This window comes from Dreissena polymorpha, chromosome 2 (genome assembly GCF_020536995.1).
Source record: "Dreissena polymorpha isolate Duluth1 chromosome 2, UMN_Dpol_1.0, whole genome shotgun sequence".
Taxonomy (NCBI): domain Eukaryota; kingdom Metazoa; phylum Mollusca; class Bivalvia; order Myida; family Dreissenidae; genus Dreissena; species Dreissena polymorpha.
In genome coordinates, this window is record NC_068356.1 from 104,501,491 (window position 1) to 104,518,450 (window position 16,960).

General features: G+C 34.9%; 3 protein-coding genes and 1 non-coding gene across 7 annotated transcripts in view; 1 reads left to right on the forward strand and 3 right to left on the reverse strand.

Moving 5' to 3' along the window:
* Nucleotides 1-16,960, reverse strand: part of LOC127868344 (anaphase-promoting complex subunit 7-like) — a 209,300-nt gene that overhangs the window by 85,196 nt on the left and 107,144 nt on the right. The gene's annotated exons all lie outside the window — the stretch shown is intronic.
* Nucleotides 1-16,960, reverse strand: part of LOC127868348 (E3 ubiquitin-protein ligase RNF34-like) — a 179,967-nt gene that overhangs the window by 25,920 nt on the left and 137,087 nt on the right. The window lies entirely within an intron of this gene.
* LOC127868355 (vacuolar protein sorting-associated protein 29) overlaps nt 8,101-16,960 on the reverse strand; it is a 198,177-nt gene continuing 189,317 nt past the window's right edge. For both annotated transcript variants that reach the window (XM_052410059.1, XM_052410058.1), the window contains exons 2-4: nt 11,010-11,201; nt 10,129-10,364; nt 8,101-8,423 (exon numbers count right to left, since the gene is read on the reverse strand). In XM_052410059.1, the coding sequence (XP_052266019.1) occupies nt 8,306-8,423; nt 10,129-10,364; nt 11,010-11,201 (546 nt within the window). In that variant the 3' untranslated portion in view covers nt 8,101-8,305. The remainder of the gene's footprint in view (nt 8,424-10,128; nt 10,365-11,009; nt 11,202-16,960) is intronic.
* Trnaf-gaa (transfer RNA phenylalanine (anticodon GAA)) lies at nt 13,722-13,811 on the forward strand. The gene is given in 2 exon segments: nt 13,722-13,758; nt 13,776-13,811. It is a non-coding gene; the product is annotated as a tRNA-Phe (tRNA).

Below are 16,960 nucleotides of genomic sequence, written 5' to 3' on the forward strand. Positions count from 1 at the left end.
TTGTATGCCCCTGGTAGGGTGGCATATAGCATTTGAAATGTCAGTCCGTCCGACTGAAATCTTTAATATTGACCATAACTTTTGCAATATTGAAGATAGCAACTTGATATTTGGCATGAATGTGTATCTCATTGAGGTGCACATTTTGAGTGGTGAAAGGTCAACGTCATCCTTCAATTTAAAAAAAACAAATCCAAGGGAAGTAACAAGCTTTAAAGGTAGATAATTTCTATTTATCATTTGGCAGGTACAGATTATTTTAATAAGGGAAGTAATATTTTTTAAAGGGATATAAAAAACAAAAATAAATAAATCAAGGCAGCGCAGTAGGTGGCATTGTGTTTCTGACAATCTTCAAGATTGTTTTAATCCAAATATTAACTTTATAAACTATGCAACTATATAACATTCTGTTGTATGGAACCTGCTATTTGAGGAAAATCAACCCAAAACACTACTTTATCGATGAAGTTCAATGAAAGTGGTTATTTTATTTTGCTTACATGTATACTCAAATCGATAACAAAACACCTCATTTAAATGCACTCAACTATGGATGCTTATTGTCAAACTGACTGCCTTTCTCTTAAATGACAGGTTTGTGCATATGTTCGTGTAACTTATATTTTATAATGTCTGTTTATGGTTGCACTTTTTTTTTTCCAAAAGAAATAGGTCAAAATGGTTTTGGACCTCTTGTCTTAAAATCTGACCTGGTAACTTGGTACTTGAACGCACATGCCCCAGATGAGAAATCTATGAAGATAAACATTTTGACATAAAATAACATGCAGTCTCTAGTAGTAATGTGGTAATGAGCTTAAGGTTGAAGACGCATCACCAGACATAGACTGACCACCATAGCTGAAAATGGAAACGCGCAAAAACAAGTAATTTTTTTCATATTAAACTTGAAAATCATTGTAGTTCTGGGCCGAGAGTGCACTGGGAACCAGATGGAGTTGCTTTAAGCATTGATGAAAATTGTTTTTTTAGCTCACCTGATTGCTCAGGTGAGCTTTTGTGACCGGTCTTTGTCGTATGTCCGTCCGTCCGTTAACATTTGCCCGTAAACACTAGAGGCCAAATTTGTTGTCCCATCTTTATGAAACTTGGTCAGAAGCTTTGTCCCAATGAAATCTCGGCCGAGTTAGAAACTGCGTTGTGCCAGGTCAAAAACTAGGTCACTAGGTCAAAAAAAAGAAAAACATTGTAAACACTGTAGAAGTCACATTTCATGCCCAATCTTCATGTAACTTTGTCAAAATGTTTGTCTAAATAATATATTTGTTGAGTTCAAAAGTGATTCCGATCCGTTGAAAAACATAGCCGCCAGTGGGCGGGGCAGTTTTCCTTATTTGGCTATAGAGAAACCTTGTAAACACTCTAGAAGTCACAATTTTTGCCCAATCATCATGAAAGTTGGTCAAAACATTGGTTCAATCTATGTCTCGGGCGAGTTCGTAAATGGTCGAGATCGGTGAAAAAACATGGCCGCCAGTGGGCGGGGCATTTTTCTCTATATGTATATAGTGGCAGTTTTCCCTATTTGGCTATAGAGAAACCTTGTAAACACTCTAGAAGTCAGAATTTTTGCCCAATCATCATGAAAGTTGGTCGAAACATTGGTTTTATTGATATCTCGGACGAGTTTGAAAATGGTCGGGATCGGTGAAAAAACATGGCCGCCAGTGGGCGGGGCATTTTTTTCTATAATGTACATGTATATAGTGAAAACATGTGAACACAGTAGAAATCACATTTTTAGCCAAATTTTCATGAAAATTGCTCAGAACATTTGTTTCCTTGATACGAGAGTCTAGTTAAAAAATGCTTCCGTTCAGTTAAATAACATGGCTGCTGGGAGGGGGGCATTTTTCTCATTATGCCTCCCCCCCTTTCGAAGAAGAGGGGGTATATTGTTTTGCTCATGTCCATCTGTCCGTCCACCAGATGGTTTCCGGATGATAACTCAAGAGCGCGTATGCCAAGGATCATGTAACTTCATAGTTACATTAATCATTACTCGCAGATGACCCTATTGATTTTCAGGTCACTAGGTCAAAGGTCAAGGTCATGATGACCTGAAATAGTAAAATGGTTTCCGGATGATTACTCAAGAACACTTATGCCTAGGATCATGAAACTTCATAGATTCATTAATCATGACTCGCAGATGACCCCTATTGATTTTCAGGTCACTAGGTCAAAGGTCAAGGTCACGGTGACCCAAAGCAGTTAAATGGTTTCTGGATGATAACTCAAGAACGCTTATGCCTAGGATCATGAAACTTCATAGATACATTGATCATGACTCACAGATAACCCTTATTGATTTTCAGGTCACTAGGCCAAAGGTCAAGGTCTTGATGACCAGAAATAGTTAAATGGTTTCCGGATGATAACTCAAGAACGCTTAGGCCTAGTATCATGAAACTTCATAGGGACATTGATCATAACTCTTAGATGACCCCTTTTGATTTTCAGGTCACTAGGTCAAAGGTCACGGTGACCTGAAATAGTAAAATGGTTTCTGGATGATAACTCAAGAACGCTTATGCCTAGGATCATGAAACTTCATAGGTACATTATCATGACTCGAAGATGACACCTATTGATTTTCAGGTCACTAGGTCAAAGGTCAAGGTCACGGTGACCTGAAATAGTAAAATGGTGTCTGGATGATAACTCAAGAAAGCTTATGCCTAGGATAATGAAACTTCATAGGTACAATGATCATGACTCGCACATGACCCCTATTGATTTTCAGGTCACTAGGTCAAAGGTCAAGGTCACGGTGACCTGAAATAGTAAAATGGTTTCTGGATGATAACTGAAGAACGCTTATGCCTAGGATCATGAAACTTCATAGGTACATTGATTATGACTCGAAAATGACCCCTTTTGATTTTCAGGTCACTAGGTCAAAGGTCACGGTCACAGTGACCTGAAATAGTAAAATTGTTTCAGGATGATAACTCAAGAACGCTTATGCGATCATGAAACTTCATAGGTACAATGATCATGAATTGCAGATGACCCCTATTGATTTTCAGGTCACTTGGTCAAAGGTCAAGGTCACAGTGCAAAAAAACTTATTCACACAATGGCTGTCAAGGTCATGGTGACAACTTAGAAAAATGGTTTCCGGATGATAACTCAAGAATGCTTACGCCTAGGATCATGAAACTTTATAGGTACATTGATCATGACTCGCAGATGAAATACTGATGAAACTTGACCAGGATGTTTGTCTGGACAATATCTAGGTCAAGTTTGACATTTGGTTAATTAAGATTGAATGAACCGACTTGTCTCAGGTGAGCGAACTAGGGCCATCTTGTCTAAGTTCACAACTGCTTTGAGTTAGGGACTTCTGTGACTAAGAAAGCGTTCGGTTCGTCTTGGGCGCTAATCTAGCTTCGACTTAGATGGCCTTGGACTTTGAACCCTAGGATTGTGGGTTTGATCCGTGGCATGGTCACATACCTTGATATATTTGACATAAAATTCTTTCAAGAGGCTTTTCTCCCATTACCTCCGATTCAAATGGGACAACTGTCAGTTACTTGCATAAGTATGTGTGCTTAGGTTCTTGTAAAGCAGCAAAACCACGTAAAAAAATGTTTGCTGACAGAAAGTCCTGATATGACTTGAACACTATTGAAAAAGGAAAAAAGAAAACTATCCTACGTATTTCACACATTCCAAGTTTGCCCATGAACGTAGCTGACTAAGCACTGCAGGGGAATTTACCAAGTTTCCAAGGTAAAGATGAACAATATTGAAAGCAACAGCATATGATTTTCAGACAAAACAATACCGTATAAGAACATAAAGTTTTGTATCGGGTTATTTAGAATAATACCGTATAAGAATATAAAGTTTTGTATTGGGTTATTTAGAATATTTATTGCACAATCTACAATTTTTGACACAAGATGACAAAAGCTATTTAAACTTGTAACAAACAAGCAAATTCGTTGAATTGATATCCTCCGCCAATATGCTTCTAGACACAAAAGTGTTATATTTGACACTCAAAAAAGCATTTTTTCGAGATACAAAGGGCCATAACTCCGATATTAACCGATGGTGTACAATGCCATTAGGCGTGCATCATCCTCTTATCCACATGTATACTCGTACCAAGTTTCAATGAAATCCGCCAAAGCACTTCCAAGATATGGCTCCAGACACAAAAAAAGCATTTTTTCAAGATACAAAGGGCCATAACTCCGTTATTAACAGATGGTGTACAATGCCATTTGGCGTGCATTATCCTCTTATTCATATATACTCATACCAAGTTTCAATGAAATCCGCCAAAGCACTTCCAAGATGGCTCCGGACACAAAAGTGCCAGACGGACGGACAACGTCAAAACAATATCCCTCAGCCTATGGCGAGGGATAATAAGCATATACTGGTAATACGTAATAACAAGTATACATTGACATCACTTGAAACCTGCCATATTAAGGTTTGGTTTCTACAAATGTACAATTCTTGTCTATATTATCGTATTCTAACAATTCTGTAAAAACTGCAAAATTAGGGATGGTCACAAATTGTAATATTTTTATTAAAATATATTCTGTTTTCAAGATATTCCAACATGCGATCGTCTGGTATTCAATATAAACAAACACGATCTAAAAAATAATTAGGTTACTATATTGTGAACAGAGATACAAATACTATGAAAACTTAAATATACACAAATATACAGAATTATGTATTCAAATACATCAACAATAAACTTGTACGTAAAGTTTAATGAGTTACTTTTTAATCAGGCTTGCTTCTTCAATGGAATTTCATCCATATGACTCTTGGGGTCTTCCATAGTGATATGGATGATGGATAAAAAAACAATATTACATGTTAAAAATGGCAGGCAGACTTGAATCAGGAAATCACTTTTAATACAACTTGATGTGCTTTTGAAAAGATCGCTTTTGACACTAATGAATGAACAGATATGGCAAAATTTCATCATTATTCAGATTTTTACTTGGATCAACGGATGGATCAATAGGTGGCATAGAAGAGACTAAATAGACGAATTCTATACTAAATAAGTCTTATTTAAAAAAAAGAACACATTTAGGAAAGGTATTCATTTTTAATAGTTCTATTTTTAAAATAACACATTAATGAACAGGTATGCAAATGGCAAACAAGTACATGTATTCAAATAATTTATATTATTTGAATAATTGTTGCCATCCCTATGCATACACATTTTTATTCGACATCTCAAAATTAAATATTATAAGTAAACAAATCATTTGCTATTCACTCTTATTTTCGGAGACAAAAGAGTACTGAAATGGTCCCATTTAAATTGAAACATTGATGCACACAACAATTTATAATTAAGGAAATGTTGGAATAAAACAACCTCTTTACTGCAAGAAATTCAAGTATGTAACAACATACAAATACATTCATTTGACACATCAATAATACACGATTGGTCATTTTCGGCTTAAATACTTCTTTAATGTTTAGCAGGTACTTAAAGGATACAAAATAAAATGTACCCCGGGTATGGAAAATATACTATTAAACAAGAGGGCCAAGAAAGGCCTAGTTCACTCACCTGAGAGGAGTCGGTTTATTCAATCTTTACCAAATGCCAACTTGACCTAGATATTGTCCAGACAAACATCGTGGTCAAGTTTCATCATTATTTCATCTGCGAGTCATGATCAATGTACCTATGAAGTTTCATGATCCTAGGCGTAAGCATTCTTGAGTTATCATTCAGAAACCATTTTTTTAAGTTGAGTCACTCTGACCTTGATAGCCATTGTGTGAATACGTTTTTTTGCACTGTGACCTTGACTTTTGACCTAGTGACCTGAAAATCAATAGGGGTCATCTTCGAGTCATGATCAATGTACCTATGAAGTTTCATGATCCTAGGCATAAGCGTTCTTGAGTTATCATCTGGAAACCATTTTACTATTTCGGGTCACTGTGACCTTGACTTTGACCTAGTGACCTGAAAATCAATAGGGGTCATCTACAAGTCATGATCAATGTACCAATGAAGTTTCATGATCCTAGGCATAAGCGTTCTTGAGTTATCATCAGGAAACCTTTTTACTATTTCGGGTCATCGTGACCTTGACCTTTGACCTAGTGACCTGAAAATCAATAGGGGTCATCTTCGAGTCATGATCAATGTACCTATGAAGTTTCATTATCCTTGGCATAAGCGCTCTTGAGTTATCATCCGGAAACCATCTGGTGGATGGACGGACCGACATGAGCAAAACAATATACCCCCTCTTCTTCGAAAGGGGGAAGGGGGTGGGGGGATGATGACAAAACTGCCCCCCTCCCAGCAGCCATGTTATTCAACTGACCGGAACCATTTTTGAACTCAACTCTCGTATCAAGGAAACAAATGTTCTGAGCAAATTTCATGAAAATTGGGCCAAAAATGTGACTTCTACTGTGTTCACATGTTTTCACTTTATACAAATAGAGAAAAATGCCCTGCCCACTGGCGGCCATGTTTTTTCACCGATCCCGACCATTTTCAAACTTGTCCCAGATATCAATAAAACCAATGTTTTGACTAACTTTCATGATGATTGGGCAAAAATTGTGACTTCTAGAGTGTTTACAAGGTTTCTCTATAGCCAAATAAGGAAAACTGCCCCGCGGCCATGTTTTTCAACGGTTCGGAACCACTTTTGAACTCAACCAAGATATCATCAAGACAAACATTTTGAAAAAGTTACATGAAGATTGGGTATGAAATGTGACTTCTACAGTGTTTACAAGGTTTTTCTTTTTTTTGACCTAGTGACCTAGTTTTTGACCCGGCACAACCCAGTTTCAAACTCGGCCGAGATTTCATTGGGACAAAGCTTCTGACCAAGTTTCATGAAGATGGGACAAGAAATGTGGCCTTAAGAGTGTTTACGAGCAAATGTTAACGGACGGACATAAGACGGACAAAGACCGGTCACAAAAGCTGCTCAGGTGAGCTACAAACATAACCTGGGAATTCTAACACTAAACTGGTCTTTGTCAGCTTGTTTTTTTCAATGTAATGTTCATATTGTCAATATTTTGTAGAAGTTAATGGCCTCTTTATTACAGAAATCTTAAAAAAAATAGAATGTTGTGGCAGCTAGGTTTTTGTTCAAAGAAAATTGTGTTATGTATTCTGTTGCAGGTTTTACAACATTTGATTTTGTGCTGTAATATAACTTTGGTATAGTCTTAATTGGTCAGTTACTTTTTCTGATATTTTCTGTACCTGGGGTACATTTAAGTAGTACCTGAGCCGACAATCACCAATCCAGCATCAATATCAAGTGCACATACACAAAAGTTACAAACTCTTAACAAGTTTACAGTTGAGCTCTAAACGTTACCAAAATAACAAGAGGACCATGATGGCATTGAAGTGCTCATCTGAGTTCTCAGTTCAAATAGAAAAAGACTGGACCTAGTTACACAGTTTGTATACAACTTGACCCAGATTTAAACATGGCCTTAAAATTGTTAATGTAAACATTCTGACAGTTTTATCAAGATTTAGTCATAAATGTGGAATACAGAGTGGTAACATGTTTTTTCCCACATAAAACAGTCAACCTAGACTGGTTTTTCTATGATTTTACCTTATAACTTGTTTTCTGATGCATATGACCCAAATTAAAACTTTTTCATGATAAAAAATACAGCAGAAAAGAAAATAGAGGCTAAGACCTTCCACATTTGAGAATGACCTTGACCTTGGGCCAGCATGACTTACTCATCTTTCAGAACATTTTAATGGCCTAAACATTGTAGGCAAGTTTCATAAAAATATATCTAAGGGTAAAGGTGATATGGAGCAGACATGGAAATGATGGCTCAAACCTTGGAACTTGACATAAGACCATGACCATGCGAAAGCATGCCCAACTCTAGTTTCTGCGCATCATCTCAATGACCCCCACATATGAGGCAAGGAGTATTAAATAAAGGGAGAGGAAACCGACAGACTGACCTGATAGACTGAACAAGGACATTCCAAAAATGCCCCTTTCCACTTTGCAGCAAGGTATTAATAAAAGAAATACAAGCTCCAGGTAGAATGTTCTACATATAAATTATACATTTTTCAACATCAAAAATTACCAAAAAAATTGAAAAATTCACCAGTTTACCAATCCGCAGAATTTTTAGGGCTGTTGAAGCCCTAGTTCACAGCAAGAAACTTGTTACTTTAAAGTTCACTAAAATAGTTGCTCGAGTGCACAGTCAGTTGAACAGGTTCACTCCGGTACTTTCAGTTCTTCTTGTATTCTATTCGTTCTACCTTCACCTCCTCATTGATGAGCTTGTACACATAGGCTACCACTGTCGACTGCTGGATGTCCAGGATCACAAAGGATGGAACAATTTCACTGTAAAAACAAGATGTGTTTGTGAAACACAATGTCCCCCTATATGACGTTTGACCTTGAAGGATGACCGTGACCTTGTGAAGGATGACCTTGACCTTTCACCACTGAAAATGTGCAGCTCCATGAGATACACATGCATGCCAAATATCAAATTGCTATCTTCAATATTGCAAAAGTAATTTCATAAAATAAGTGATTTGGGCCACATATATTTGACCTCTGACCTTGAAGGATGACCTTGACCTTTCACCACTCAAAATGTGCAGCTCCATGAGATACACATGCATGCCAAATATCAAGTTGCTATCTTCAATATTGCAAAAGTATTTATAAAATAAGCGATTTGGGCCACATATATTTGACCTCTGACCTTGAAGGATGACCTTGACCTTTTACCACTCAAAATGTGCAGCTCCATGAGATACACATGCATGCCAAATATTAAGTTGCTATCTTCAATATAGCAAAAGTATTCATAAAATTAGCGATTTTGGCCACATATATTTGACCTCTGATATAGCAAATATAGCAAAAGTTATTGCAAAATGTTAAAGCTGGCGCAAACAGACCAACAGACAGACCAACAGACAGGGCAAAAACAATATGTCCCCCACTACTATAGTGGGGGACATAAAAATAAGGAAAAATGTTTTTTTTTGTTTGAACTCATTCATTGACATATAGAGGTTATAATCTATTGTGAACATTTATATTCATAATGAGATACCAATAAATGCTGTATGCTTACAGTTGGTTTTCAATATATTGACCATGTATCATCCTACGATTGATGTATTTTCAATGGTTAAATATGGCAGCCATATTTTTCAATGGACCGAAACCACTTCCCAAATCAGCCGAGGTATCATAAGATCACATTATCTGACAAAGTTTCAATTATTTTACCATAAATGTGACTTCTGGAGTGTTAACAAGGTTTTACTATAGCCATACAGGAATAGGGAAAAATGCCATTCCCCTGGCAGTCCTGTTTTTCAACAGACAGGAACCAATTTAGAACTCATTTGAAAATAATTTTTATCAGAAAAACAAATGTTCTGACCAAGTTTCATAACGATCGGACAATAAACGTGTCTTCTAGAGCCGGATAATGAAAACTGCCCCACCCCCTGGTGCCCATGTTTTTCAACCAACCAGAACAATTTTCAAACTCGTCTAAGATATTATTGGGACAAATATTCTGACAAAGTTTCATGAAGATCAGACAATAAATGTGTCTTCTAGAGTGTTAACAAGATTTTACTATAGCCATGTAAGGAAAACTGCCCCACCCCTGGTGTCCATGTTTTTCAACCGACCAGAACCATTTTCAAACTCATCCAAGAAACAAGTGGGACAAATCTTCTGACAAAGTTTCATGAAGATTGGACAATAAATGTGGCCTCAAGAGTGTTAACAAGGTTTTACTATAGCCACATCAGGAACACTTCCCTCCACCTGGATGTCATGTGTTTCAAACAAACGGAACAATTTTTAAACTTCTACAAGATATAATTGAGACAAATATTTTGATCAAGTTGAATAAATATCCTACAATAAATATGGCCTCTTGAGAGCTAAGAAGGCAAATGTTGATGACGCACGCAGGACAAAAGCTGATCGCAAAAGCTCATCATTGAGCACATTGTACTCAGGTGAGCTTAAAAATGGACACAAAAGGCAAATTAAGCAGCAAGACCACTACCTGTCAAGGGCATTATAAGCACCTGTCGCTGAGCCGGGATTGATGTAAAATTTGCTCTCATGCTCAAAAGCCTCAAACTTGTGAGTGTGGCCAGATATGAGGATGTCGACGTCCAGCTGGCGCTGAACCATGGCGAGGCTCTCTGTGTCACCCCATGGAACAACCTGGTGACCGTGGCATATGCCGATACGAAACTGTCCCACTGTCACTACTTTCTGCTCTGGATAATTCATGTTCTGCAAGTTAATAATTATTGCCAAACATGAACAATAATCAAGTAAATCATACCTCTTGATTTATTAGACAAGTAATTCAATTCAATTGATCATGGTTGTGATGTTTACAACTAAAGATACAAAAAATAACAAATTAAGGCAAAATATGGAAGTAAAACCAAAAATCATGATGATAAAAGTATTTCACTTATGCCATTTTTAAAGTTAAAATAAAAAGGATTTGACTAGGAAAACTTAAAAGATACTTGCACAAAAAATCGCAATAAACAAGAGAAGTGCAATTTTCAAAAGTAATTTTCAGAAGGTTGTCAAAATTGCTTAATGTGTATCCCAATATTGTGGAAATGTGTATGTACCAATAATTGTTCAACCTATTAGTGGTTTATATAGTATAATTTGCATGTATTCCAATACATGTATTTGCTTTCAGGCACATTGAATTTTGTGTGTGTAAATAATAAATTCTAACGCTTGGTTGTATCCCTTCAAAAAAGTTATTAAAGGTTAACTTTCAACTGCTCAAGTGATAATAATTACATGATGATAATCTATAAAACAACAAATAACCATTATATGGGTTTGTTATTTATTGCACATAGATGAGCAAAATGGGTCATCATGGCCATCTTTTTTCAATAATTTTACCTCTTCAAAGTCCCCACGGACAACATGCACATCGCTGGCTAGAGTTTTAAGGTAGTCAAATGATTCTTTGGTACACAGGTTTCCTGTGCACAGAATATGTTGAATTTTCCCAGGGACAAGTAACTTCTTAAATTTGTTGGGAACACCAGGACATCTGTGTGGAATGTGTAGATCCCCAAGTACTAAAACTAACTGGAAAACAAATAACCAACCAATAGTATTGTATTCATTTCAGTTAATAACAAAAAACAACAACACAGAAATGTGTTGCAGAATCTGATGAGCCAATGTTTGGGCCAGACGAATCTACTATAAATATATTCTAAAGTGGACAAAAAGATAATGAGCCATAGCTCTGCTAAAACTGGCAACATGAAAAGTCCCTTTCATTACTATTCAGGAAAATCAGATGTTTAATTTTAAACAAAATCCACATAGTACATAAAGAGGAGTTCAGTAGCCGTACAGACAATTTTGGCAACCATTCAAACATACTATAGTGAAAAACATACAAATGGTCATAACTTGGTATAAACTGGTCACAGTCATAATTGCTCTCCCCATGGTCATCTCCACATATAAGTTATTCAGCTGTGAAAGTTTAAGCAAAAGCTGACATGAATTTTAGAAAAGAAGAAACACAATTTTGGTGCTTTTATATATAACTTTATATTTTATAGTGTTAAATTGACAAAGGGCTTAATTTATGATTGGTATTTCAAACTGCATTTGTAAAATACAGGTAGTGCACAGATAAAATTAAAGACATTTTTATTTGTTTATTGATAATTGAAAAAACATCAACAATGGTACTTCCAGGAAGACTTGAAGTGAGATAACAAAGCATAATAAAGAATATAGTTATTACACAAAACGGTCTTATATCATAAATTTACCATAGACTTAATGACATGAACAAAACAGTTCATGGGTACAGAATATATTTATACTGGAATGAGCTCGAATTTGGAAAAACTAAAGGACCAAAAGTCCTGGTACTCTCCCATGAGGCCCAAAGAGTATTTAATGATCTGATTTATTGTTCTGATATTTGTATTAAACATTTTACTTCTGACAAAACTGTTTCCCTTATGACACATATTTCATGTGGGCAGTATGTCTATTGAATACAATGTTCTGCCCAAGTTTGAAAATTAGGAAAAGAAAAAGGTTGGTCAACCGTATTGAATTCTTAAAATAAAGTCTGTTAGCATATGATCATATCATACTTGGAAAATTGCATCAACATATGGCAGCTAGGCATTTATCAAAAATGATTAAACTCTCTTAAAATATTTTTGATTATGCAAACATAAAATTTTTCAGCAAGATGCATGATGAGTAAAAATGTGATTTCTTGAGTGTTCACATATGATTTTTTTTTACTGTCATCTGTTGCACCCATTTATGAGAATAAAACTCTTAAATGAAACTTCTTTATGACATGTATGTATATATATATGTTTTTTTTTCAAATTTGAGTCCGGTTAAGGTACCCATTCCCAATGGAAGAAAGTAATTTTTTTTCCCAAATAGGACCTAACAAATCCCAATTGAAGAATTCCAAAAAAATAATTCTTGAATAAGTATAAACATTAAGTTATATAGAATCCAGCTCTATAATTTGAGTTATTTTTCATTAATGTTTTAAAGTGTAAGAGGTGACTTGGATCAACCGAAAAGCAAAGCGATATAGATCAAAAGCAAATAACGTAGCAAGATCTTAATGTCATGTCTATTTCCTTTTACATTAGACAATATTAATGAGTAAGTTTTACTTACATCTTTACAAAAGAACAAACTTCTATACATGATGAAAATTGAACTTTTCATACATAACATATATATTTACTAGTGATCATAATTGAATAATATCTAACATTTTATTTTATATATTGCCTGCATTACCGCTCCTAAATATAATAGTTGCCATTAAAGTACTGAAGAACAAAACAGGGAAGCAAAGCGATTTTATCGAATATTTTAAAGATTTAAATAGTTTCTGTTATCGATCTGATCATCAAATTATATTTCTTTCTTAATTGTGATTAATAGAAACAAGGTTCATCTGCATTGTTTTAAGAAGAAAAATACAACTCAGCATGAATTAGGTCTTGATTGTCACTTTAATGTGGGAAATGTTGAGAACTTAAACTAAATTGTGATTAAATTGAATGCCTTTTAATTCCCTTTCATTGGCGTCGCTTTGGAGAGCGGCGACTAGTATGTAATACATTTTTTTTCGCTTATGGGAGGAGAAGTTATTTTACGGATCAATGTATATATTTTTGTTTTAAGAATATCTTGCATAGTGGTAATTTTTTGTCTAAATTAGTGTAAATAAGTACTGCATTTGTGCCTATTACATTTATTACAACATATATTGCAAATAATGCAAAGCTAATTGTTTTAATTAATTACTGATCCACAACTGATCACAAGGGAAAAATCACAGGGACTGGGCAAATACGCGAAACTTTCTGGTTTTGTATAAAAACAAAACATAATCAAAATATATTTATTTTGTGTTTTTTCTAATTTGCTTATTTAGTGGAGAATCAATGTAGTACAATATTTGACGACCTTTAGCGCAAGCAACTTTATTGGAAGGCTTAGTGGTACTCAAACGTACAATGTATTAGTTTATTAATAGACAAATAAAAATGATCGCTATACACAACTTCACCAAATAGCAGAACATAAATGATGTCAGCCGGAATAGCTTAGTTGGGAGAGCGTTAGACTGAAGTTGTTTACACAACAATCATCTAAAGGCCCCCGGTTCAATCCCGGGTTCCGGCACGAACGGAACAGTTCGGCGGCTGACTTTTATTTTCAGTCAGGTTAATAAATATAATAAAGCTTTATTTTATGTAGACATTTTAAAATCCATTTTACTACAATTGGATATTTTTATTAAAATTAATGGATGCCGCGTGGTGACAACGTTTATTAAAATTTCTTACATCATTTAAATTTCTTATAAAAAATTGACGTGTTTTTATATTAACAAATAAATGCAAACAACACATCTATTATCCATGTATTTTTATGGTTGTCTATCATAGGCCCTAAGTACAATCCCTACCACATATAGAGCGCGAAGCGCGACACATATTATTGATTTAACAATGAGTTGCAATAAAGGAAGCAGCCGCTTATTATGGAGGAGCTGTGTCCCAGCAACCCGTTTCCCTAGAGTCAAGCACTCCTCAGAGGGTTTTTTTAAGAACCGCATATAGAGCGGGAAGCGGGACACGTATTACTATCCAGGTTGTATGGGCCCTTTAGCATTATCCGACCATTATGTCCATAGTTATCTTCCTTAGAATTTGAGAAATTTTGAAATCGTTGTTCGAAGTCCAAAATTTTCATCTGATTGTTCCCAAACTTGCACAGGTTTTATTTTTTCAATGAGGACCCAACCCAAACTCTATATGAGCAATATCGGACCATAAGTCCAGAATTGTGTCTCTTTGAATTTAAAAATAAAAGTGAAAAACTGCTTGGTTAGGTGATTATGTCAACATTTTTCATCAGATTCTTTCCAAACTTACAGTGTCTTCATATCAATGAGCATGTTTACCTCATTTAAAATGAGAAACATCGGGACAATAAGTCCAGAATTTTTTTCTATTAAATTTGACAAAATAAACAATTTCCGCTTGTTTAAAAGATTTCACAACTTTCGTCTAAATCTTTCCAAACTTGTTAAGTGTTTTTATATCAGTATTACTCGAACCCTATTGAAAATGATGAATATCAGAGCAATAAATCTATTATGATCTTTTACTGAATTTCAAAGTATTGTGAAATGCAGCTTCTTTATGCAATTTACAGTTTTCATTCAATCTTTTTTCAAACTTTTACAGTGTTTTCATATTACCGGTAATGAGTACTCAACCCCTATCGTAAATGAGCAACGTAAGAATAAGTTCAGAATCATCTCCCCTTGAAGTTGAGAAAAATATGAAATTACGCTTACAAGATGAAGCAGATTTTTTTTTTAAACCTACACAGTTCTGTTCCATTAATGAAAACTGCACACGGATGCCAGTAAAAAAACGGAAACCAATGTAAATAAAATGAACTATGAAATATTTGGGAGTTACAACACAAAATCATAGATAATGGTTATTTGGGGTTAAAACACAACATCAAAAATAATGGTTATTTGGGGGTTATAACACAAAATTATAGATAATGGTTATACCAGTATCTTTTTCCATTTTGTTTAAAATAATCGGCCAATATATTAATATTTACAGTAGAAAAAAAATCGTTCCACGTAACATCATTGAGTGCCTTTAACACTGAAATTCCCGACGCCCTTTGATGCTTTGCATCAATACTTATCTTGTTATTTTTTAATTTGGGTTAAATTTCATTTACACTTATATGTATCATGAATATTGCTAGAACAAATGTGAGGTTGAGCGATCTAAAACCAGTTTAATCCCCCAGTGCTTTGCATTGACCGTCCAAGTAGGTGACCCCAGTTTTGTTCTACTACATGTATGTGTGTATGTTGTTTTGTATTGTGCTGTTTCGTACTGTTTTGGCAATTGGTCTGTTGCCTTAAATAAAGGACCACAAAATTGTTTATAATAAGAATGCAATACTACTCCAGCAGCTGGAGTTTCACTTCTTTATATTAAAGTTTGTCATTAAATGCTTTATATTGATAAATGTAAACATTGGATCTTAAAAGCTCCAATAAAAAATCAAGAATAAAATTAAAGAAAGGAAAAAAAGTAGCCGGTACCAGGGCTCGAACCAGTGACCCCCGGAGTCCTGGAGTTAGTCTGAGGTAAAAATGCATTAGCCCTCTCGGCTATTCCGCCAGGTATACACAGTGAAAGTATTTTATACCTTATATTAGCAATCTTCGTAGTTTCGTAAATTTAAATGACAACAACAAAACTCTCCAAATTATTCCATCGTTTCGCGTTGCAACGCTTTATAATTTTTAGGTTTTCAAATCGTCAAAAGATACATATAATGGCTATATTGGACTATGGTAAATGTTCAGTAATATTGTTTCCTCACAAATATCATAACTAAAACAAAATTTGCGAATCTGAAACAACTTTTTTCAATTTTGTCAATTTACCAAACCGTGAAAAGATCCCTTTAAGACTTTAGGCAAAGGCATTGTTGAAAGGTGTGCTAAATAAAGCTAATTCAGCTATAAAAATTACATGCTGTCACTAGATATTCTTGCAGAAACACATATTTTTTTATCTGTAGATTATTATTTTTAAAACTGCTATTGATAACTGATGTGATACATATCAAAACTTTGTCTATTTCACTTCTTTTCAAGCCTATTATGCGAATTTGAAAAATACTGTTTATTGAATGAACCAGGTGAACACTATGATTACGCTGTTATCTGCAAATTCTTAAGTACCGTAATGGCAGTGGGTCACGTGATATCCAATTATATGGCAGCCTTCAATCTATAGATTATGGCATTGTCTATCGTAAGGTTGACTTATCCTATGTATGATACTACCAGTCCTTCCTAAAATAAAAATTTGTTGCCGGCCAGGAGGTCCTATAATCATGCAGCCTTTGCCGGCCCAAAAAATGAAAATGATCATTAAAGACAAAAATAATATTTGTTTACAATATTTTAATATTATTATAGAAAGAAACTATTTAATATCAATATTCATACATATCACTGACAAATAATTAAACTTAATTCTTCTTAACCAAATAATGTACGCCTGAGAGCTTCACTTTATTTATTAAATTGTGAGCAAGTTAAAAATTCAATTAAATACTTTTTTTTGTGTTCATTTTTTCATTTAATGTTACGTAACTGTTCTGTAACTCCTGTGGTGATGTTGACAGTTCGCGATAATTTCACAATGAGTCAATGACTTTTGTTTTGTGCCCTGCTTATTGCCATCCAATAAAAACGGGAGCTAAAACGCACATGT